We start from the raw sequence: 25,146 nt of genomic DNA on the forward strand, positions 1-25,146 counted from the left end.
ATTATTGGCGACTCATGTTCTAAGCCTCCCTTTTCACATAGCTCTCGTTGTTGTTTGAGATTTTACTTAGCATCTTTGAGCTTGTGAACATCTCAAGTTTTCTTGTGGTTTTTGCATCCTTAATTTTTTATTCTTCCCATATGAGTGCTTCTAACTTCCCTAATTTCCCTTTGTCTTGTCATTGTGCAATGTTGCTTGACTTACATTGTTTACTATTCCAAAAGTGTCTTGTTTCTATTCCTTTTTACATTCTTTATTGTTCCAATTTTCTAGGAACTTCCTACGTCCTATATATATCCTTCTTTATTCACTTTTAGCCCTCATTGTCTTCCATCACAAAGAGAGAGAGAGGGAGAGAGAGTTCAGTTGGTAAGGTTGCCCACTGGAGACCAGGAGATCATGGGTTCAACCCCTACATTCCACAATGGCATCTAGTGAATTAAGAGATATGTATGAAGTATATAATAGAGAGGTGAGGAAATTGGGTTCCGAACCCAACACGTAGTGTTTGCAGTGTAACAACTGACCATTAAGGTAAGCTAATTACAATAAGAGAGTGAGCGAGTTTGGAATTCTACATAAGAAATTGGCAACAATTTGGTTTCAGCTTAACCAGTTTGGCCTTGTCCGAAATCAAACTAGTTAAGCCTTAAACCGGTTTGGCGACCTCGAGCCTAAATGCAACTAAACCAAACCACTTGCCAAACCGTCTAAAAACAAATTTAATGGCTTGGTTAGGCTTGAATTGAGCCATTGTCGACTCCTAATTCTACACAAAGCTTGCTCCTAGTGGGTTAACCAAACTTGGTCTACATATTCTTTAGGATGTCACCCAACTTGGTTTGGGGCGTTGGGCGTATGCAAGCAACACAATTTCATTAAGGAACCTCATAGATGTCCTTATCTTTGAGTCCCAATGTCGTGTTTGACTTCCATTTACTCTACCCCAGGCTATAATTTTGCATACATGCTTGGGGGGTGTGCATGTCCTTTATCGAGAGAGATTCCTTCCACCCTCTACCCCTCTGAAGCCCTTGTAATCCATAGAAGTGTATGTATATGAGCAATGGGGGCGGCAATTCCGTTACGCACATACAAGTCCAAGGAAACAGTGAACATATGGATTGCTTCCGCTTTTTGTTTCCTGATGGTTCGGGGTAAGAAAAACACGAGAATCCCGAAAAGAGTGTTTCCTGTCCTGGGGCTCATGGTCACGTGGGGAATGCGACAAATAGAGGTGAACACGACGGGCCGAGAGTATGTGCATTCGTGTGAGTGAGTGAGTGAGTGAGTGAGTGAGTGAGTGTGTGTGTGTGTGTGTGTGTGTGTGAGTGTGAGTGTCCATATAAAGTCCATGAAACCATAAAGCAAAATATGTTGGAGAAGAAGAAGAAGAAGAAGAAGAAAGAAGAAGAAAGAAGAAGAAGAAGAAGAAAGAAGAAGAAGGCAGCAGCAGAAGAAGAAAGAAGGAAGAGGAGGAGGAGGAGGAGGAGGAGGAGGAGGAGGAAGCAGACATTAGGCAGAAGCGATCTCCTAGTCTCTCTCTTTTCCTGCCTGTGTTCTTCTCGCAGATTTGCTTCCTCTTGTCTCGCCATGAACGCTGGGCCTTCTGGTTTCCGTAAGTTCTGTTTTCCCTTTACTTCTCTTATTTTTGTTTCTTCCCTGTTTACGCCTTCGAACTTAATAGAGACCTATGGCTTTTTTTTCTTTTCTTTTTTTCTCGATTTGATTGTTGATTTATCCTTAGATCCACTTAGGGTTTTGTGGGTCTATCTCAACTTATTTGCTGTTGAGTCGAAACACGAGAAAATAACTATTTTCCTTGATAAGGAAGAAACTAGCAAGTAGATGGCAATGATGATTACATCATTCTACTATCCGTATTGAATATACAGCAAGAAAAGGAAATTTCGAAACAGGAATGATAGAGTTGTGATGTCTCATGGAAATTTTCGAATGTGGAACTGATGGCCAGGATAATGTCTGGGCTGATGGGCAGGTTGATGAAAATTTCAAAGCATTGATAGATTTTAATTCTCGAAATGCAATATGGAGATATGTCATCATTTGAAAGCGCTGATTTCTACAAGTTTTAAAGTGATGTAGAGTGTATAAAATTTTATTCACCCCGAGTCTTGAACTCAATGAAAATTCTCTAGATCCAAAATCCCTTCTACAATTCTGGAGATGGCTATGAAATATGAAGCAAACACCTCGAGTCACTTTTCAACATTGAGATATTTTACAAGAATTTGATTTACTGAATGTAACTACAAGAAAGCCGAAATGTTTGAAATTGGCAGATTTTTCTGTGTGTCCTTGGTTATGGCAGTTAAAGAATAATGACAGGATGTAAAGTTGTGTCAAGTAAAAAATTTATGAATATGTCAGTATAACACAAGCTGAAGATATCTGTTTTTTGTGCATATGACATCATGCTGTTTCTATATCAAACAGAGAGGAAAATAGAGGGATTAAGATTTTCATACACCGCTGTAAACTGAGAAATATACCAATGTTCAGTGGCTTGATTACACATCATGTTTGGTTAACACGGGGCTTGGTTCAATGCATTGTTGGTTTTCTATTAATGTGCTACATAAGAGGAAAGCATGAATAAACAGGGATATATAGAGGAAAGAGTACTTAGAAAGATTGACTTTGTCAACAATGTATAAGTCCAAAGTGGGGATATATAGACGAAAGACTACTCAGAAAGATTGACTATGTCAACAAATCTCTAAGGCCAAAGTGGACTGCGAGACCCAAAGAGTCATAATTCAGAAAAACAAAGCCCATCCAGCTGACCTTGTAATAAGATATTGGCTATGTCTGCTTAACTCAGAGAATAGTTGGCTATGTAACATTTGCCTCTACTTCTTGATTCAAAACCTATGTGATCATAAGTAGATGCTACTTTTCCACTTGATGGATTGGAGGAGGCTTGTTCTCAATATTTTCTGCTGTTCTAGTAGTAGTCACGTTAACCTGAGGAAGCTCTTTGCTTTTTCTGTTGTTGACTGTGCTTCAGATGGATCACTTGATTGTTATGAGGCAGAATAACTGTTATTGACGTTTTACGTTCTAGGCAGATATAGGCAGTTATTCAATCTATTCATCCAAATCTTGTAAGTTATCCTCTGTGCATTTATTGCTTTCTGCTCATTGTGTGATGGTTAACCAGGTTTTACTCACCCTTGCTGTATGTGAATTAGAGGCAGTACCTTGCTTATTCGCTGATTAGTACAGAATTATATTTGGTTTTTAGTCTCAGATGGTTCCGCAGACTCTTGGGTTCTTGTGTCCTTGGTGTTTAAGCTCCAAAGATGTGCAGTATTGCACTCTCTTTCCAAGCTCCGCAACCCTGTTTTCTTCCTGGGAAAAGTGGCCTTCGAGACTTTTCCATCATGCTCTGTATGTTGTTGTCTCTGTTGTCAGCAAGGATCATATACATGTTCCTTCAGGTTTCCCTTAACTGTAAATGCTAAGTTTCAGCACGAAAGAAAAAAACAGTGCCATTGCGAATTTGCAATGAAATATATATCCTTCTAGAATTCAGACCACCAGGATTAACTTATGGTGAAGTCTGGATTTGTCTAGGATCTAAATATTGAGAACTCACTCGCAACCTATACATCAATCGATTCACATGACGAACATGATGACTTATCACTTTACCATAATTGTTGTTCATGTGATGGATTCCTCTACTTTTCCAACAATAATCGAAGTTCGTCCTCATATCCTGTATTACCTTTCATGCCCTCCTTTTTACAAACTTGTATTTTCTGCATGCAGACTTACCTGTGGGTACCTGGGCATAATTCCACTTTTTGCATGTATGAGGATTTTGTGCCAGAATTTCCGGTTCATGGCTTACGACTCTGTTCACATTCTCATGAAGTGTGGTCTGCTGCTAGTCTATTGCTTTTGTTATTCTGGCCAGCACACTAGTATGTCTGTCAAGGAGCACCTATTTAGTTCCAGCATAATTGGGTGTGTGGATTTCACTATGAAGGAGTTTCTTCAGACGTGGTCTTTGTTGTCACCACTACCTGATACACTAGAGGCACCGTGGCTATGTTGCCTTCTGAACAGTAATCGTTCTAATAGAAATTTTTAACCCTGCAGCTATTAGTATTACTTTCTGGTATATTTGAAAGAGTTGTTGCATTCACTTTCTTGTGGTGAGACTCTAGTCAATGTTGGTGAGCTCTACTGGATCATCAAGGGCAGGATTCAATTATATGCTTCTACTGGATCATCAAGGGCAGCAGATGAAAGAAGCCAAGCTTTCCTGTTTGTGTATTATCTAATTTGGCATTTGAATTTCTAGATATATGAGTAAATGAAGTTTGTGTAAAACATGAGATTCCTTTATCCTCTTAGCATGAAGATAGATCTCTGATTGTCTGCCGACAGACAATACCCCCGTTTACCATATCTTCAAGGGTAGAATAGAGACGAAGTCAGGCTTTCCTTGCATGATTTGGCTTGATTGGGAATCAAATTTAGCATTTATATTTTTACATATATGATTAAATGTACATTGTGTCAATTTTATGAATCCATTGCCCCCTTAGTATAGTATTAAGAAATATTTTCGGTTTTATGCTGACAGACAATGCCCCCGTGTCAAAGGTGGCAGTCGTAGCATGTGGCATTGCCTCAGTATTAGTGGGCACACAAAGAGGGGCAAAGGCTTGTTGTCTTTCTTACCAGGTCAGTATTCTCTCTCAAACAAATATTTTCAGATATATACAAAATGGCAAGGGTTCCTTATTTATAAGAAGCTAGAAACTCATCATTTTGTTCTGGATGAATCCCAGGATATAGTCAAGAAATATCAGTTTTGGCGGGTATTGACAGCACCTTGCATTTTCTCATCGACACCTGAGCTTATTTTTGGTCTATATCTTATATACTACTTCCGGATATTTGAGAGGCAAATTGGCTCGAATAAATATACGGTTTAAGTTTCTCATTGATTTTGATTTACATTAAACATTATATTTTGAAACTAGCAACTGATTCTTGTTACTCCTCTTTCTAGGTATTTTTGGCATTCACCACGATACTGTCTACACTGTTAAATTTAGTGTCTATTTATATTCTGAAAGGTACCTGCTCTCGCCTTGCTAGACATGTATATCTTCGTTACTATTCAAATTATTGTAGGAATGCAAAATGCAAGAAACAATGCAAGAAACAATATGCCAGAATTTTATGGCAAGAAACAATATGCAACGATTTCTAGATTATGCAACGATTTCTAGAAACAATATGAAACAATTTCTAGATTATGCAAAATGCAAGAAACAATATGCCAGAATTTTATGGCACTTTCATCTTTTTTAAATATAACTATGAAATCAATTTTATGTACACATTTCTAGAAATATGTTGTCATTAAAGATTTTTATGCTTTAGATCCTTCTCCTTTGGGATTGTCCCCGGGGCCATATGGGCTCATATTTGCATCCTTTATCCCATTCTATTGTGATATTCCCACAACAACGCGACTCCGAATGTTTGGAGTCAGTTTTTCTGACAAGTCGTTTGTCTACATTGCTGGCTTGCAGGTATTAATTGATATATGTATGATTGGTATAGAACTTTGTCTAACTCCGTGTTTATCTCTACAAATATATGATTGCCACTTCCTTTCAGCTTTTGTTTTCCTCATGGAAACGGTCATTGATTCCTGGCATTTGTGGGTTGCTGGCTGGGGCCATTTATCGTGCAAATGTGTTTGGGATTCGGCGTATCAAAGTAAGAAAGTAGTTATGATATTTTTTGTTCATCTACATATAAATAAATGGTTTTTATTCCAAACCAGCAGTTCCCTGAAGTACTGGCTTTGGCAATTGGCCGCATTTTCCGGCCATTGTTTCCGAGAGTAAGCTCTCCAACGTCACGGGCGAGTGCCAGGAGACCTCAAACCATTGGTGGATCTCAGGTTTGTTATTCACAAATATTCTATAGGGAAGTTTACCAAAAGTGAAGAGTCTTTTTGGCTATTTTCCATATCTATCCTGCCTCTGATTCTTAATGCCTTGTTTGCTGAGCCTTCTTTGATATGATTTGTGTTAGGGGCGTTTTCCACCATTGGCCCCCTCTGCACCAGTTTTGCTTCCACCTCCAGAAGAATCTGTGGCCATGTTGGTATCCATGGGGTTTGATAGGAACCGCGCTCTACAAGCCCTCTCACAAGCCAGAAATGATGTGGCTCGGGCGACAAATCTTCTACTCGAGGGTCAATCGTGATTTCTGTCTCTCAAGAACTTTACTCATGGAGCAATGTTTTGTATTTTTAGCATTGAAAACGTGAAATGCATTACCCTGTTTGGAGAAATGCTTTGCTAGTGCTAGGCATCAATCAACGTGCTGCGGTTGCTATTTGGCTCTGGATCTTGGAGCCAAAAGGATTTCTTGACATTGAAACATGAGATGAGATGGAAAAAGGAGATGTGAAGGGAAGACAGATGGCCCTTATTGCATTAAAAGTTAATGGGCTTTATCCTTGCACAATTGGATGTCATTGATGTGAAATAAATAAAAGCTTTAAAGTCGAGGATGATAAATAGGATTGAGTAATAATTAGATTCCGATCAATGTTTTTTGTTAGCTACGTCGAATAGATTTTAAAGAATGTGATGCATTTTAACCTCACTTATTGTCATGTTGTTTCTGTAAAAGATGATCAGAGAACATCATACAAGGACAATTGCATTGAGAAGGTGAATGCTCATATTTTCTGATAGAGAGCAAATCCCAAAGGTTTTCATTGCATATATTCATATTTGGGGGTTGATGCCATGATGCTACCCCAACACCTAATTTGCCTGAGCAAGTTTGAAGAAGTGGGAGAAGTGAAATGCAATTGGATACATTTTACCTTGTATTGGGACTTGCTTGGCATTTTCAATGTAATATTTCAAATTTTGGCATTTAGCATCTTGCCACTTCATCTTCAATGCCTCCAGTAATTTGTCCTCAATTCCTCAATGATCACATGATTCATAGCATTACTTAAGAACTCCATTGCTCTGCATCTCTTAAACCATTTCATAATGCAAAGCACCCAACTAAATGGGAGGATTTTTTTGTATTCATGTCCTAAGTTTGTTCATGCAAGTGTATTCTTGACTTGTGATATACTAGTGTATTTTTTGCATGGCTAGTATCTGTATTGGCAGAGCATGTGTTTCAAATAGCATTAAGCATGTTTCAATGTTGCATATAGATTTTCATGTACCACATCCCTAGGGTCATTTACAAAAACCTTTTGCTCAAAATCTTTTGCTTGATGAAGACTTGAAGGGTTTGATGGATTTACAACCCATCCTAGTGAACTAAATTGAAATGGAAAGGGTAATCCCTTGTCTTTGCATTGCCAAGGAGCTCTTCGAGGTACTTCCCTTATTCTTGTACTACCTTGCCGGGTAGTATCATGAGTAGTGGGCAAACTAATACATTACATATTCATTGATTTCCCCTTAGCTTGCCCTTTGCATGATGCCAATATTCATGAACAACATTTAGATTAGGCCTATCAAATGGTTTTTCTCCTTATTTGTAAGGTCATGCTCAAGTTGTGCAGTCACATGCGCTTACACAATGTCACAAGGATAATGATATGGATTTGTGTGCTTTAAGTTGCGATATCAATTAGGGATTTTGTGGCAATGAGTATGATATTAAAAAATAAGTAGAGATTGATGATGATGTGCTTTATAATAGGATATCTTGGGATAAGGATGTACGGTGTGATGCCAATATGTTCAAAAATGTTGTGGCTACTATAGATAAGGAAAATATTGATTTTGATATTATTGTCTATAATGACAACCACAATGATGATGAACAAGATTAGTCTTGGATGCAAAAACAGTAGAGTTTGATTTCCCTTATTCTTAGGCCCAAAATTTTGAAGTGGGCCTATTTGTCACCTACTTGAGACAATGTTTCTTCATCCATAATAACAATAATATCTGATATACCAACATCTCTCCTAACTCCTTTATCATTCCCTTCATCGAGAGCCTCCATAGCCGAAGGATAATGACATGGAAACCCGTCATAAAGTAGCCCCATTCACCACATCCAAAGTAATGATGTGCAAATGTCTCCCATTTCAATTTAAAACAAAGTCATTTCAGACCAATTGTGTTCATACATGATGAGGAAAGATAGAAAAATGATAGAGAAGGGAAGAGGAAGAGAAAAGAATACTTAAATATACTATTAAGAAAACAATACAATCTTCTTGGACTCTAAAAAGAACTACGTCAATCTCAATGACACTAGTCAATAATAGTCTTTCATTCTTCTCTCTTTCTTCTACTAAGACTCCTTTCACTTCTTCTAGCCTTCTTATTCTTCCTCCACTCTAATTGCTAAGAATACCCTCCTATTTATAGGGTTTTAGTTGCGTTAATCTTGCTTTTTTCTTTTCTTTTTACATATCCTTGAGTTTATGTGAGGTATTTTTTATATCACTATTTCTATTTTGGCATCCCAAATTTGTCATACAAGAAAGCTCTCTTCGTCAACTTTCTTACGAATCTTTTCTTTTGAAATTTGGATATGAGATGAAGAAATTATGAGCTTTTTTCTTTACCTTGGTTTTTCTACATTTTTCTGCGCCTTTTTTTCTTTCTCTTTTTTCCTGGTTTTTCTACTTTTGAAAAACACCTCTAACTTTATATCCCCCCAACTTAATGAGTGCACAATATCATTTCAAAATCCCATTGGTGGGTGGAAGGTCAAAGGTTAACACATGTCCTTAGGCCAACTACCTAACAACGAGTTGTTCATTTATTGAGGTTGAAGAAGAGATCCCAAGTCATATTGTTGTAGCAATGAAACTTGTCACGTCAAAGGGAGGTGACTACTATGTACATAACTATAATTGATCATGAGATAGTTTTTCCGTAGTCCTAGTTTCCTCATGAAGTGCAAGTTTAATATTTCTGTGAAAGGAACAAGGGTATGAATTGTAATATTTAATTCTACGATATGGGATATATTGAATGTGTTATTATTTGACCACTTCACATACAGTGGTCTAGTGTGAACACACTTGGGCCTAAGGTTTCTGACGAAAAGAAGGCTAGCTACCTTCTTATCATGGGAGGCTTACTTTAATGTTGAGACTATGGGAGTATGGTTATTGCTCTTGTTAGCTAAGCATGTCTGATCCTCGTGGAACCCAAGCTACAACGCGCATCAACCCTTGATAGTATGGGACAATAATATTGTTGATTAAATGAAAGTGATAACATGGAATGTGAGAGGGCCATGTTTCCCAAATAAGAAATTATGAGAAACGTTGTTAAGTAGAAAATGGCATACACTTATTATGTGCAATAGAGTGTAAGTGTCCATAATTCATCTACATGGATATTTATCATTCTATGCAAGAGATTTTATGGATTTTGGTGTGGAGGTAATTGTGGAGGATAAGTATTATCCTCGATTTGTGCACAATGATTCCTATGGTTGGTTTTTGTTATAAAAACCCCTTATTTTGGTCTAGTTGTATGGTTGATGGAGATTTATGCCCCTAACCAAGCCACTCAAAATATTGCATTATGGAGCTCACTCCTTCCAATTAGGATTTTACCCACAATTGTATGTTTTGGATTTTCTCTGTTTCATTCCATGCACAAGTGTCACAATGCCACCCCACACTTTCACCCATAAAGCAACACTTGGGCTACTATAGCATTGAATAGCATGAATCTAAGTTCTCATAGCATACATTCCACATATTTGTCAATGGGACATTAATACCAACATACTTGAAGCTTTGCATCACTTGTATTGGTTCTCCCTTGTATGTAAAAGTGGGGTAGTGTCATTGTTGTATTGCTTTTATTGCCATCATTTTATGAGATAGGGAAAGACAACCAATGCCCAAATCTCAACCTTTTATATATCAAGTGAGATTTTTAATTGATGGTGGATATGTATAAATATAATATGAAATGATTATCCAATGGCTTGTATGCAAGGGTCCACATTTTGAAATTGTGTGCAAGATTGAAATTTTCATGCTGTATTGTACTGGAGAACAATTGCTAATTTTATTGCAAAGATAGCTTTTCTGTTTTCATTTTACTGTCACCTTTGCTCAAAGACAAAATCTCATTGCAGGCAAACAATTGATAGGTTCAGTGTATAGACACACCCCACCGTAGGCAATGTATAAAAACAATCATCACAAGTGAATGAATTATACTAATCCTACAGTGGTGGCAAATCAGGTTCATTAAAGAGGCATCCCAAAGTCTGCAAGGAGTTTCTTGTATCAAGACAGTGGTTACAGGGTTGCCACTGGTTTGACAAAATGAAATGAAATCTATGGAATGGGTTTCACAAACTGTCACACACATGATACTTTACTTAACAAACATGTTCCAGTTGCAATGCATGAAGGATTTGAGCAGCCATTCACAATGGTAAATAAAGTAAATAAAGTATCCTATTACCACATCCATCATGTAAAACACCAAGTAAATCAATTGATAGAAACTATCCAGATCCATTACCAAAGAGAGAGTTTATCTGAAAACGTTTATGAAGCAAATAGAAGAGCAAGCCATTATTGGAAGACCCATGTTTAGATACAATAAAGTTAGCCTAATCATTTATTTGAACCTACTGAAGAACAAAAGATACAAGGCATGTGGAACACAAGTAGTGTTGGGTCTTTAGGATGTCCAAAATAACAAATCCACCCGCATTTCTTGTTGAATTCCATGGCTCTTTTGCCTTAATCTCATTGTTACAGAGAAAGACATTGCCATTCATAGATATGCAAACATAAAACTGGCATACGGTAGTAAAACCAATTTTTACATTGATGGTCACGGCTTTGTGTGACGTAGGGGTGAGGGCAATGCAAAATCAATACAAGCAAAATTACTATTGTTTCTACATGTCCTTTGGACTATGGTACCACCATAAAATGTCTGGAATAAATTGCAGCAAGTCCACCATTGTTTTGGAAGAATTGCCTTTGCCTAAATAAAACTAAATAGTCACAAAAGTTTTCGAGGATGTCCCTCTTACAAGATTCCAATGAAGAGCTTAAGCTATCTGCTCTAAATTGACACTATCCAACTATTTTTCACATGAGGAACAAACCTTGACACAAGAGAAGTTCGCCATTTTCTACTCTACATCTGAATCTGATTCTCTCTAGTAACGAGGTGTCTCCATCAATGAGAGGGTAATTTTCTTCAGCAACATGATCATCTACTGTGAAAAGTGATATGCTTGATGATTTTCCAGTTTGATGGCACATACTTGATGATTTGTTTCCTGTCTGCATATTGACCGGTTTGTACTCAGTAAATAGTGGCTCCACATGTGACTCTGTCAGTAAAGATTCACTCAAATTCCTACTAGCGCCAGACTTTCTTGAAACATTTGGCCTTAGATTAGTGTTTCTCCCAAACTGATTATTGGCACCTGGACTAAGCCTGTCAAAAACATTACCGTTGATGCTTTTTCCAAGATGTTTTTTGAGCCCCTGCAAGACATTAATGAATCTCTTTTTTCCCTTTTTCCTCCATAAACCTCTATCATCCTCCCTCTCTTTATCATATTGTGCCTATCCCTAATTGATAAATAGTATTTTGGCTACAATACCATGTTTCATAAAACCAATAAACCTGGATCAAAGACCTTGAAGACTGAAAGGGTTAATCCATGACCATCTGGTCTTCACCCATTATGGGATAACCTTAACTTTCTCTAGGGAGATAAGGTATCATCATCCTCACCTCTCTTTAGACAATAGAACATTGTGTCAATCACAGAAAGATCTGCAGTGATCTTAGCTGAGATTGTACAGACACCTATGAATTTGTGACAAAACATCCGAAGGGTTTTTGATGTTCGGAAAGGGGTTTGGGTCACTACATAAAATCTGAAAGCAGCAAAACAGAGCCACCTCCATAACACAAATGGGCTTCGCTCATATCAATTCTATATGCAATAACCCACACCTCTACGTGGGATCACTTACAAGCAAAGGTCATTGAAAACCTTGAGAAGGAGAAACATATGGCCATTCAGAAGGATGGAAGTGTACTTGGAGAGTGGACAACTGAAATATTCAAGATCATCACGCATATCTAAATCCCTGACATAGCAAGACAACACATGTCCAATACATAAAGAAGCTACATGAGGAAACAGCACAGATACAACATGAAGTGTCTCTCTAATAAGGGAAGCAAACTGACTATGTGAATTGAAAGCAAGAATACGAGACAAAGAGGATGAAACCCTCAATCTAGTTCAAGTAAAGGATAAAATCTCAGGACAGGACCTATCTAAAAGAGAAAATAGAGAAATGTAAGTTTCCAGGAAAAAACAGATGCCAAAAAGCAAGAAAATCCTTTCAAATTAAGGTGAAAAATGATGGAGACGATGTCCCTTAAAACGAGAGAGCTCACAAAATATTCACTTCAAAGAGAATATTACCTGACTTGGACTACTGTCATTGCCACCAGCTGCTTCAGCTTCCCACTGTAACCATGGAAGAACAACTCCATCACTTCCAATCAGGAAATCTTTTTTGGATGGTCCTCCTTTTGCATCAGCCTGAGATAATCCCGATTTCGCAGTTGACTCTGGATCACCTGATCTTCCTTTCCTATACCTGGTTTTATTCTCTTTCTCACGCATTGAATCATCAGAGTCTGCTGGACAATCCAATGACGAGATAGAAACACATTCATCAAAATACTTCTGTGCTTCATCATCTAGACTCTTCAGAACATGTTGCTTCTCAGAACTATTCTGCAATAAATAAAAATTTAGCATGTTAACTATTACCACAACTCATGTATGATTAAATTTTAAGGTTCAGTGTACCATGCATACAAACTTAACCTTTCTCCTTAAGGGTCTCCTCCTATTGGAGGAGGTATGAGATGCAGAAGTCATCGTTGGAGGTGGTGGGGTTGGGAGAAGTTCCTTCACAATCTTAGAAAGCTCTAAGCAACGCCTTTCTTCTACTGCTATCTGTGACCATAGTTCTTGAACCCTTTTCTCAGACTGCAAAGCCAAACAGACATCATACAGACATCCAATCAATAAGTTATAAATTTATATGGAAGACTTGAGAAATGCATAACGCGAACTTTGAACATATTTCAAAACATCAAAGATGGTTAGAACACATTGCGTGAAATTAAAACATGCCACATTAATACAGTGGAACAACGATTGGTCACAAAAATTGGATGATCCATAAGTACCTTCTTTGTTTCATATAGTAAAAATTCATTATCAGACCAGCTCTAAAAACCAGTTTCTAACAAATTCAGCTTGACGTACACAAAATTACAAGTGCGTTCAATAGTTTTCTTGGCTCATATGGTAAAACTCCAAATTCCAGAAACCATACATACAACAAATTACTAATTTTTGTACACATTAAAAACATTAATTTCTTGTAAACATCCAGTGACAATCCAAGCAAACAAAGAGTGTTGTCACCTGCTCAAAACATTAGGCAATTGACAAGCATAATCATTGGTCCTGATTGAAACCACAGCTGGAATTCGTCTTTCAACTCCCTGCTCTGTTTTCATAAATTCTAAAACTACTTTTAAGTTTGCTTTTACAAAAAGCGTTTTCTGCTTTTCTGTTACATCTTCTGCTTTTGACTCTTTCTGAGAAGGTGCATAAACACACTTATTCTCTGCATGATTTACATTGTGACACCTATAATCTCTCCCAACATGTAACATTTGCATGCTTTTCAAACCTATGTTTACAATCTAATACTACGATATGATGCTAAATTGATTCACCCCATACATATACAAATTCTTCAATGGAAAACCTTACTAATGCATCAAATAGGGCAATGAGTAGTTCTCAAAAACAATTATACATGCTCACTCATAATCGTGTACAATATGACCACTCATCAAAACATTATGTTGTACAACAATGGCAACCAATCATTCCTTCAGCCCCATTCCTAGCCTTCAAGCTCACTCATAATCGTACAACAATGCAACCAATCATTCCTTCAGTCCCATTCCTAGCCTTCAAGATGGGTCCATGGCTATGCTAGAGTGCTATACCTGAGCTTGAGGTGATTGAGAGTTTAAAGTGTCAGTAACCATATCATGCTGTAAACGTATGCCAATGCATTCAATCTTCATCTTGGTTTCTGTAAGGAAAATCACGGTTCTGCTGAAACCAAAGTGCACAATTGTGGAGGTGTATCTCCTCAAGAAAGTTGACTGTGTAATGCAGATTACCTTCAACCTAATTCATGAAGTGATTTCTTGTGCATGTAATTTATAGATCATATCACATACTATATCCTCTAACCAGGAATCACACAGCATGAGCGAAAGAAAGAGGAAGGAATCAGGAACAATATTGTGCAGTAATATATCAAGAAAATAGTTCAAATGTAAATCCTCATCTTAAGAATCACAAGACCCTGTGCTCGGATTTCAAATCTCCTAGTAAAAATACTAGGTAGACTGGTCGTCATACTTTACCAAAGGATTTAAATTAAATTTCGTTACAGTATGCCACAAATAATTGTATTGATCATGATAAATTACATAATACCAGTTACCTTTTCATTTTGCTCCTTAATACACCATCTCTCATAAAAAAAACCATGAGCATTGATGGAAGTAAAGCCAGGTAAAGCTCAATCGAGGGTTGAACCAACTCTCAACTACAGACAAGGAAACCTAAAAGAAGGAATCAATTTAAATTAAGGAATTCTTTAACAGTTCGCTAAAGACGTCTACATACCAGGGAAAGCATTCACAAACTATGAAAACAAGAATCATAAATAGAAAGTAAAATAAACCAAACCTTCAATAGACATGCACATAAAAGTCTAATCTATCAGAGACTTTAAGATGATACAAATTCATGAGCTATAAATCAAATGACAACTTTTATAATTGAGCTCTCAAGAAGACAATGAGATTTTGAGATGAATCATGCTACCTCTTCAAGTTTTGTGGAGTACTCCTTGCGTATCTCAGCAACAGCCAGAGTAACATCTGTCCCTTGAGACTCTGATCCATTTTCTTCTCCAAAAGTAGATGCCAAGTTGCTGTTTTTTCGCATGGACTGCTCCAAATAAATAAAAGAATTTTATTCATAAACAGTGAACTAGAACAGCAATATCGAATTGCCATGATTAAACCCTCATAAAAATTGGAGATTGCACTATTTTTTATCAATAATAAAATAAATAATCTCTGTAAAATTTCTGGTGCTTCACGCATTCTAATGATTACATCACACGTTCTATTCCTTTCTCTTTTTCTTTTAAAGATTATCTGTACAAACAATCTTCAAATTTGCCATTCATCCTAAATCTGAGGGAAGGGAAGAACAAAGCATAAAATATACAATAACAGTAGACAGGAAACTTAGCTATATCACTGATACCATGCAAAATAAACCACAGCAAGCAGCAGTTGAAGCTCAGGCAGCTTTGTAGGAAATATTGGTGGTTGTAAAAATCTTATCATGCAAAGACATTTCATCTATGACTTAGACACAATACATTATTGCCTACAGTGACTCAAAAGATCATCCATTTCTAGATACAAACTAAATAAAATTGAAGAGTTAATACCATCTGAACCGAAACTCCTAGGTGCATTCAAATTAACTAGTTGAAATGTTGATTAATATACTGCTCATAATCATATACCTCCTCTAACTCCATCCTGATATCTGCTACAGCACGTTTGACCTCCGATCTCATGGCATCAAGGAAACCATTCATACCAACATCCCCAACAGGTGGATCAGACTGTAATGACTGTGGCATTCAATCATCAACTTATTTACTACACTTCAAGTCGAGCAATTCCAACCAGCTGATTCAACAACTTATAAGTAAATGTACCTTCATTTGTGCAAAAACAGCTCTAATCGTTTTCTCCTCGGCCAAGTCTTCTGCATCATCCTGCTCATCTTTTTTGATAGACACAACAGTGGTATGCCTCTGAACAAAAGAGAACACATAAAGCAAATGTACGGGATCAGACTCAATACATACACAATTTTTCTTATGCTTTATGAAGAGAGAATACCTACGTTTGTGGACAGAAGACTCGAGAGGACAAATAGAATAAATATAGGCCACTTCTCAACTTCATAAAAACAGATATATGGTTCCCTAAAGCTATGAATGTGCACGCAAGATTATTCAAAAGGCTAAGTTACAACTAAATAAGGCATCACATGGTGAAATGATGAAACTACACAATCAAGTTCTTTATACAGTTAAGAAAGCAAAGAAAAACACGTAATAAGATATTCATGTAAGAATTTCACTAGAGAGAGTAACAGGTAGTGACAATGTAAGTAGCAGAATAAATATATGCAACTTTTGAACTTCCTTAGAGACAGAAATATGGTTTCCAAGAGCTAACAATGTGTGCACAAGATTATTTAAAAGACTAAGTTGCAACAAGAAAATGATTGCATGGTGATAGCCATGAAATTATGGTATCCAGCTCTTTCTACAGCTAAAAAGCCAGAAATAAGACATTGAAGTAAGAATTTCACTCGAGAGAGTAACAGGTAGAGACAATGTAACTAGCAGAACAAATATAGGCAACTTATACACTTCCCTGAAGACAGAAATATGGTTTCCAAGAGCTACCAACGTGTGCACAAGATTATTCAAAAGGCTAAGTTATAGCAAAGTAAGACATTACACAGTCAGATGATAACCATGAATTTATGCAATCCAGCTCTCTATACAGCTAAGAAAGCAAAGAAAAACCAATAATAAGATGTTAAACCAAGAATTCCACTCAAAAAAGCAACAGGTAGAGATTACTCAACAGCAGAGGTTACAACAAAATAAAGCATCACATGGTCAGATGATAACCATGAAATTATGCAATCCAGCTCTTTACAAGGGTAAGAAATCAAAGAGAACTAAGAAATAAGATATTAAAGTAAGAATTTTACTCAAGAGTCAAACAGGCAGAGACAATGTAATATAATAAATATAGGCACAACTTCTGAACTTTGGTGGAGACAAGCATACAGTTTCTAAGAGCTGCCAATGTGTGCATAAGATTATTCAATAGGCTACGTTACAACAAAATAAGGCACTGCATGTTGATAGCCATGAAATTATGCTCTGCAGCTCTTTAGAGTTAAGAAACTAAAGAAAAACCAGAAATAAGACATTGAAGTAAAATTTCCACTCGAGAGAGTAACAGGTAGAAATAATATTAGTGATGAAACGAAACAAATAAATATATGCAATGTTTCAAGGACACAGAAATTTTGTTTTCATTGGCTACCAATGTGTGTGTAACGTTGTTCAACAGGCACGGTTACAATAAAAGAAGGCATCCCATGGTGAGATGATAACCACCACTTTGTACAGTAAAGAAGCAAAGTAAACAAAGGGATAAGATGTTAAAGTAAGAATTTCACACAACCACTATATATTCCACATAAATGTGATTACATGATTGTCAATGAATTCAGGGGACGAAATTTTAGCTCTGTACAACTAATATCCTATTTACATTGCAAACATGCAAATGATAGACAGGTCATAAAAAGAACATCCCTCACTATGTACTAATCAATTGCATATCAATAATTTATAGGGGAGGTAAGCCAAATTCATATGGTACTACAAGTAAAAAACTTCCTTCAAATTTAATGGTGAAAAAACTCACTTGCTACATCTAAATGAAAGATGCTTCAAACCAGAGAATCAAATGCTTGCTTGTTCCATCAAAGTGGAAACAGTGAGAATCTGATGCTGACCTGCTTATTGTTGTACTGTGAAAAGTCATTGCTGCTTGAGGCTCTTCGCATGCCTTTGCTTTGGCAGTCCACCACATTTATGGTTGAAAAGGGAGGGCGTACATTTCTTTCATCCTCGGATTCTGCACCCCATCTTCGACGTGGCTGTCTCTCATCTTCAGATTCAGCACCAAACTTCCGTAATGGTCGATGTGCTGACAAGCATTCCATGTCACTCTGTTGATCAACCATTATACAAACAAATGGCAAATTGATGAGAATCCAATTTGTTAGAACTCAGCGTGAAATATATGCTTTTGTTAGAATTAGAAGTACCCAAGCTCAATAATAAATTAACACAAACCAATAGAAACATTAAGTTAAAACAATAGAAAATGAGCCTGATGAAATGAGAGAAGACTAGCTAATGATAAAGATAGAAGATAGTTACACAAAGAAACTAATCGAAGGTCAGGAACATAGGAATTAAGAGGAGGACATCCAATATTATCGTAGGTAAGTTAAGATGATTCATTTGTTTGAACTGCAAATAAAGTTGCACAGAGAAATAAGAGACATACAGAGCTGGGCATGTTAAATTAGGAAACCACCTTTTATAATACCAGATTCCTCCACAGAATAGCACATGTGAATGTTAAGACACAGGATGCTTAAAATTAGATGCTGAAAACACATCAGAAATGCTTCCACATTCACCAGATCTAATATTCTCATAAAATTTTACATATTTACCCAATGGCATCTCTCAGAGATTATGCCACTGGGTAAACATGTAGAAATTCAAACTATCATTTTGAACATGCAGAAATTTACAATGCATTTTCCTTAGCTTTCAAGATTTTTATTTCCTAGCACTAGTCTTATAGAGATGCCATTGATAAACAGTACGTCTTTTGAGCGTGGACATGCTTTAGCATTTCAGCATCTCTTTTATGTACTAATAGCACTAGAAAATACAAGTCTTGAGGCACAAAGTAGCAAACAAAATAGACCCTGGAAACACATAAGAGCACTTGTTTTCCTCAAGAATTTCTCAAAAATTAACGTTTTCTCTCTCTCAAGTTCACAAGTATTATATGATTTTCAAAAACTGTTTGCATGCAAATTACACTTTGCTCAGATTTTTCTAAACACCACCAACAAGATCTTCTATAAGACTATCTTTTGGCAACTGTGAGTCACACGATACATTAAACAGCCGCTGAAAACACGTCAGGAATGCCTTCTCATTCAAAAAGATCTATGAATTCACCTGAAATAGAACTAAGCTAAATGAGAATCTTGAGACACAATGTAGTACATAGATGCCAAAATTGTTTGAGAAATGTATTCATATTCAAACAGTTCTACAGTAATTGGCTTGAAATTAGATATTTTTACCCCGGTTGGCATCTTGCAAAGACTAGTGCTGCTAACAATTGTGAGCCGAGAGACACATTGTAAAGGATATAAAGGAGATACTCAAAGCACATCCCATGTGTCTTCATATTCAAAAAAAACTCAAATTTCTATATGCACGGCAAACAATATCTCATGTAATACTAGTAATATCAAAATCTTTCTTTTCTCAATTTGCTTCTTTTAAACTTCACTCATCCACTTACGTACATATACATATACACTATATACACACACATACACCAACATGACGAATGAAATAGAAAGGGAAATGGAAGTACCTCAGAATCACTAGGACAGACTGAGCGTGTCCCGCCTTTTATCCCTGATGAATTTCTGTAGTTGCGGGAAGTTGAAGCCGAGCGGAAGGCTGTGGTGGAAGAGCAGTCGGAGAGGTATTTGGCAGTGGAGAAATCAGACATACTGGTGGATCTTCGATGGAAGGAATTGGAGGAGGCGGAAGGCTTTCCCCCATAATGACCTCTGTTGATGCTAGGGCTTGGTGATGGATCTCTCCTGGACCTCCTCCCATCGCCATGAGTTGGAGTTGAAGGGACAACAAGAAGGCCTCCGCCGCTCACTTCAGCTTTGCCGGCGCAATCGCTCCTGCGTGTGGTTGAGCGAAAGGCAGAGGTAGCCATGGATACTAGAAACAACAAAAACCAAACGAAGGAGAAGGGTAAAGCAGGTCGCCTCTCTTTTCCTTACCCTACCCTTCTTTCACCTTTTCCTTTTCCTTTTTCACCTTTTCATTCTCCTGCAAGCAGGACAGATGAAGGAAAAGGAGAAGTGCAGAAGATTTCCTTGAGGAAGAGAGAGGTTAAAGAAGAAATGAAGGCGACAACAGGAAGGAAGGGAAAAAAGGAGCAGACCCTAATTAGGGTTTATTTGTGGTCTGCTGTTGTTCCTTGAATCTGACGAAGAAGAAGAAGAAGAAGAAGAAGAAGGAAGGAGGAGAAGAGAGATCAACAATTTAAATTTTGTCTTCTTCTTTGTTTCTTTTTCTTTTTCTTTTTTCTTTTTTTATGTATTTGTTTTAAAAAAGAAAAAAAGAGAAATAATTTATGTTTGCTTTCCTTTACATATTAATCTATAAGTATTTTAATTTGGGGGGGTAAAAAAACTTATAAGATAAAAATGGGTCGAATCGAGAGATGCCACCATTCTCCGGCTTCGATCCATGATACCGACACACTCTAAACCCACATGTACAACCAGGGCAGGGCAATGCAGGGCAGGGCAGGGCAGGGCATGGCAGGGTAGGGAAGGCAGGATAGGGCAAGGCAAGGCATGGCAGGGCAAGGCAGGGTTGGGTGGGCCCGCCCACTTGCTTCTTAATGCCGGAGAAGATAGCCCCAAGGCATCCACCATCGACCGATCCATACAACTCTTGGTCGGCTCTAATGGGCTTGTGTGACCCCCGACTCTTGTTGCAAGTTGACGGATCAGACAATCGATCAATCCGAAGAAAGAAAGCAAAGAAGGCTAAATCCATAAAAGAAAAGAAAATAACAAGAGCGTAAATGTACCCCCCCCCCCCCCCCCCCCCCCACACACACACACACACATTTATCGACACTCAATGTGAGTCTAGCTCTCGAAATCTATACCGCGAGTGGTCTTGTCCATCCTAGTTTGATTATAATGTGGTGTACAACTCCCTTCTCTCATAGCTTTACCCGAATGGGTTAGCCCTTTTTACCCGACTTAGAAAGTTTGATTGTAATCGGTCTCCCATGGATCTTAAAAGGATATCACTCTACCTATCTAGCACATTCATCCACACTACAATATTATTGATATACGAGGCAATGTACATTACACAATGTTATGCACATATAATGTCGTGCAATCATAGAAGGGATAATAAGATCTTTAGCTATCTACCTCATCCATTCACTCGCTTATAACACTATACTTTGAGACATGAGGCAATGTGTGTCATGTTGTGTTTATGAATGTGTAATGTCATGTGAGTATAAAAGAGATTGCTACACTGCAAGACACTTCTTCTCCTTGTTATTTTGCATCTCACTCCTAGCCTTTTTAACTCTACAAGCATTTTGATATGTCTTGCAATAGGTATGGGACATAAAGGGAATTCTCATAAAATGCCTTCGTTTTGAGTGGATATAGTCCACATTTCTAGTGCACGTTAATTGATACATGTTCCTCATACAATTACCTTTATATTTGTAGAGATGTCCCTTGTACTAGCTAGGGTTGTTTACAATTTCTTAAATAAAAAAAATTCACCTCTTCCAACAATATGAATTATTTGTTTTTCTGGATTTTAATATACTAGAGTTACTTGCCATTGAATCCTTCGTCTTATCTATACTTGCATGGTGGATATGGAGTTTATAAGAAAAATACATCCACAAGTGGAATATTTATACGTAAAAAGAATATTACGAATGTTTGTGTAATATCGCTTTACAAATATGTAAATTCCTTTCTACCTCAAAACTATTCTTCCTATGTTCCACCAAAGCGTGATGATTGAGATGTTCTAAGGGAAGCTAATAAAATATTTGATCTTTTGGTTGGGAATAGCTTGGTCAACATAAATACTTCCAACTACTAATTGAGTTCATTTTCCATTAGCACGATGTGGTTGGGGGCCGGGGGAAATGGAAATATAGAATTTGTGAAGTGTCTAAAAGTTTTTGTTTTTTTTTAGTCATAAACACGTGAAGGCAACAAACAGTTTCCACTGTTGGAGAAGGAGCAAGACAAATACACATGTCATGGTAAAATCATGACCGAGTGTATACAGAAATATTGTACATTGGTCCATGTGCCGAATATTAAATTCTCTTTCATGTAGCACTTGCTTCTTACACTCTTCTCGCGTTTAAACAAGATTGGATGTGGTCACTTTGCACTATGTGCCCTTGCTATGAGTGTATTATAATATATAGCTCATGAAGTCGATTATGGTTGTATATACTTCCATTCTCTTTTGGGCAGGCATTCAACTATCCACAATCTCTCCATGTGTGATTTGTACTCATACCTAGGGTTTATTGGTATATTGGTGTTACTTACCTTTGTTGTTTTGCATTCCTACCCTCAAAACTCATCACCAAAATTCCAAGGTATGAGTATGTTGACCTCTCTCTTGGTATGGGATGTATGGGGGCTTTCGTCAACTACAACAAGCCTCAACTTGGGGAATAAAAATTGTGTTGCCTTTTGTTCTCCCTTATTAATTGCTTATTAGTTAGTTAACTATCCTTGTACCATTACTCTCTCTATTTGTGGTATGGTACCCTTTGACATGCCTCTTTGGGCACTGCTACAACTAGCTTTTATTATATCGCGGATGTATGTCAATATATCTTTGCATAGGTACGCCATTAGCATTGGATATTTCTATAGGCTAAGCATATTACAAAAGTTCTAGTAATGGTGATGGAACTAACTTTCTCTCAACATGGCTTAAAATACAGTTACCATGCTCCCAAAAAGTGATAATTGATTTGTTTTAAAGGAAGTTATAAAATAAATTTACCATGTTCCCAAAAAGTGATAATTGATTTGTTTTAAAGGAAGTTATAAAATGCATCGATATTCTAGGTTGGTGAAACTAATAAACCAACACTTATAGTTCCTATGTAAGTTGCTTTCTAGTACGATTGGGTGTAGGTGTGGATGTGAGTGTTTCTGTTATAGAAATGGATGTCAAATGAATGTTTGTTTGCATGCTCTTTCAGCCTTCTCCAACATTTGGTTTTAAGTTCTTCATGTGTCCATTCTTAGGGCCATATAGTAACAAACCATCTGTGACATTCTTAGGCTTTATGTCATCTATATGTGACACTTTACTACATTACATTCTCTATGTTTCTCAATTGCCCTACTTCTATAAGGAGTCTTTCATGTATCCATGGATCATAACATCGAAGTTGAGATGTCAGGCAAATACTTAACGAAGGATCACGATGTCTTGTGACGTTGATAGAAATCATACAATGTATGTATATTTGTTGTCCACGCAAAAAAAAGTGCATACACAATGCACACACGTATATTAGCATACAATTTTGGAGTATTATGTATTTATTTATAAGTACAGGTAATAAACAATAAACATTCTACAGTTTGGCAAAGCCATGATGCGTATTTTGGACATATCAATAATAAATGTATATGTTGTCGATCACTCCTCATAATCGGGTGGCTCAACCAATTTTTGCGGGCTTATAAATCCAATGAATCTCTTATCCACCGAACAAGACGTCCCTTTTCTTTGAGTCTCCCATGTTTGTAGGTTTGGAAATTGATGTCATGTTTTCTAATAACTCTATTTCCACCAAATATGGCATCCCCTTTATTCTTCCTTCCAATTATTAGCGCCTAAAAAGCAAATATCTCCAATTTTTCATTGATTAAAATATAATGTTAATGAATCCAAGATAAATCGGAGAATGATGTCTAAGTGACAAAGTTCACATTTTACAAATTCTATTTGATTATCTAAAGAAGAATGAAATAACGATTACCTAAGATTATGTTCCTCATTCGCAATACCTCACCTAAACACAACATTTACACCCAAACATGACAAATAGTTGAATTCGCAATGGTTAAATTGGCTTGACTTGAATTTAGCCAAATTTGTTTGTATTATTAAGTTTTCAAAAAAAATAAAATTATTATGGATCCATTCCATTAAATTTCATAAGGTAAATTCATAAGTTTTTTATTTCAAATATAAGCAATACTAAATAGCCTCTATGTGAGTCAAGCTTACCATACACACAATTGTCTAAAGAGATGGAATGTGGAAATAATACTTGAGCTACCCACCAATGATATATGCTTAAGATAAACATTGTACAGTGATTGACATGTGCGCCACCAACTTAATGTAAGACAACGACGATCTAAAGTTACAATGCATAATCATGATAACTTGTCTATGATACGTTTCAAGGAAAGCTTGGTCAAAAAAATCATCAGAGTGCGAATATCATTTTCAGCAAATGTCAAAAGTGGATCAGCTTAAGCAATTACACTCGGTATATGGTGCAAAGACAATGACAATCGATATTTCAGCGGCTTTCTCTCGTGCCTCAATGCAACTTCAAGCAACGCAAGAGCATATTTGGTTTGCCTTACAAATGGCATGATGCTTTTTGTTAAAGGAATTTCTGCAAACAGATGTATTTTTTATTTTCATATTCAAGAAGACAATAAATTGTAGCCTTATATACCCTCAGATAATTCACTACAGAACTTGTCCGCTATTCCAATTAGGGTGATGGCCAAATCTGGTAAGAAATGGCTACTGGAATCACAACCGTCAGTAGCTCATTTGTGGGATATGCTCTAGTTATATGCACGACAATCAATTGGTAGGCTAATGCGGGATCCAGGGGGATGATTATGAACCAATCCCAAGATGGATCCATTACATAAAGTTCCATTCTTTCAGTACACTGTGAAATTTGGCAGAACATTGCTTATGTCTAGGAATACTCCATCTCCTACAACTCGAAAGCATTGGAATAAGTGGGGTGTTTCAAACTTGCATTTGAAGGCTTATTGGAGATGGACTTGGTCTTTTCGGGTACCAACTAAATATACTCTCTTCAGATGGCTTTTACTACATGCAATACTACCAATAGGTTAGTCACTAAAAGGAGATGTGGCAACAATTCCTAGACAATGTTGTGATTGCGGCGGACATGCAAGAAACTACCAAGCATGCTCTCTAGTATTTCTCACTAGCCCATCAAGTACGGAATAATGTTCTTTTTTTTATTCCTGACAATTAATGCATGTTGGCTATTCTCACGAGGATTAGCGGTATGGGGGGTTCTCAATCCCAATCTCTTGTTGTATGAGGTAGATGATGCTCCAAAGGCTATGACAGTCATCACAGGCATCTAATTTTTGTCTCCCCCTTTCAACAAC

General features: G+C 37.1%; 2 protein-coding genes across 3 annotated transcripts; one reads left to right on the plus strand and one right to left on the minus strand.

The window, feature by feature from the left end:
* The first annotated feature begins 1,454 nt into the window (after positions 1-1,454).
* LOC147867583 (rhomboid-like protein 20) lies at positions 1,455-6,584 on the plus strand. Its single transcript, XM_087315358.1, has 8 exons — positions 1,455-1,618; positions 4,622-4,722; positions 4,830-4,970; positions 5,054-5,120; positions 5,431-5,582; positions 5,671-5,772; positions 5,843-5,959; positions 6,094-6,584. Exons 1-8 carry the CDS (start codon positions 1,594-1,596, stop codon positions 6,265-6,267), a joined length of 879 nt encoding a protein of 292 aa, XP_087171484.1. The 5' UTR covers positions 1,455-1,593; the 3' UTR covers positions 6,268-6,584.
* A 4,235-nt stretch (positions 6,585-10,819) lies between these two features.
* LOC147867584 (uncharacterized) lies at positions 10,820-20,171 on the minus strand. 2 transcript variants are annotated; one of them, XM_087315360.1, is made up of 8 exons: positions 19,503-20,171; positions 17,824-18,039; positions 15,929-16,027; positions 15,731-15,832; positions 15,013-15,138; positions 12,913-13,077; positions 12,502-12,819; positions 10,820-11,542 (listed from the first exon to the last, which is right to left on the minus strand). In XM_087315360.1, the coding sequence occupies exons 1-8, from the start codon at positions 19,860-19,862 to the stop codon at positions 11,138-11,140; spliced, it is 1,791 nt and encodes a 596-aa protein (XP_087171486.1). In that variant the 5' UTR covers positions 19,863-20,171; the 3' UTR covers positions 10,820-11,137. The 2 variants fall into 2 exon arrangements, with proteins under 2 accessions (XP_087171486.1, XP_087171485.1); XM_087315359.1 differs by having other exon boundaries at positions 15,731-15,841; positions 19,503-19,917.
* Between the last annotated feature and the right edge of the window lie 4,975 nt (positions 20,172-25,146).

Source organism: Azolla caroliniana, unplaced genomic scaffold (assembly GCF_043228905.1).
Source record: "Azolla caroliniana isolate FFs.n. ecotype wild unplaced genomic scaffold, voAzoCaro1.0.p SCAF_2, whole genome shotgun sequence".
In the NCBI taxonomy this organism is placed as follows: Eukaryota; Viridiplantae; Streptophyta; class Polypodiopsida; order Salviniales; family Salviniaceae; genus Azolla; species Azolla caroliniana.

Excerpts from the sequence above, each read along its gene's own strand:
- LOC147867583 (XM_087315358.1), top strand. The coding sequence starts at position 1,594 with ATGAACGCTGGGCCTTCTGGTTTCC. Across the intron at positions 5,121-5,430 it reads GTCTATTTATATTCTGAAAG|ATCCTTCTCCTTTGGGATTG; the intron begins GTACCTGCTCTC and ends TTTATGCTTTAG. Across the intron at positions 5,773-5,842 it reads TTGGGATTCGGCGTATCAAA|TTCCCTGAAGTACTGGCTTT; the intron begins GTAAGAAAGTAG and ends CCAAACCAGCAG.
- LOC147867584 (XM_087315359.1), bottom strand. The coding sequence starts at position 19,862 with ATGGCTACCTCTGCCTTTCGCTCAACCACACGCAGGAGCGATTGCGCC. Across the intron at positions 15,842-15,928 it reads CTGTTTTTGCACAAATGAAG|TCATTACAGTCTGATCCACC; the intron begins GTACATTTACTT and ends TGAATGCCACAG. Across the intron at positions 12,820-12,912 it reads GGAGACCCTTAAGGAGAAAG|AATAGTTCTGAGAAGCAACA; the intron begins GTTAAGTTTGTA and ends TATTTATTGCAG.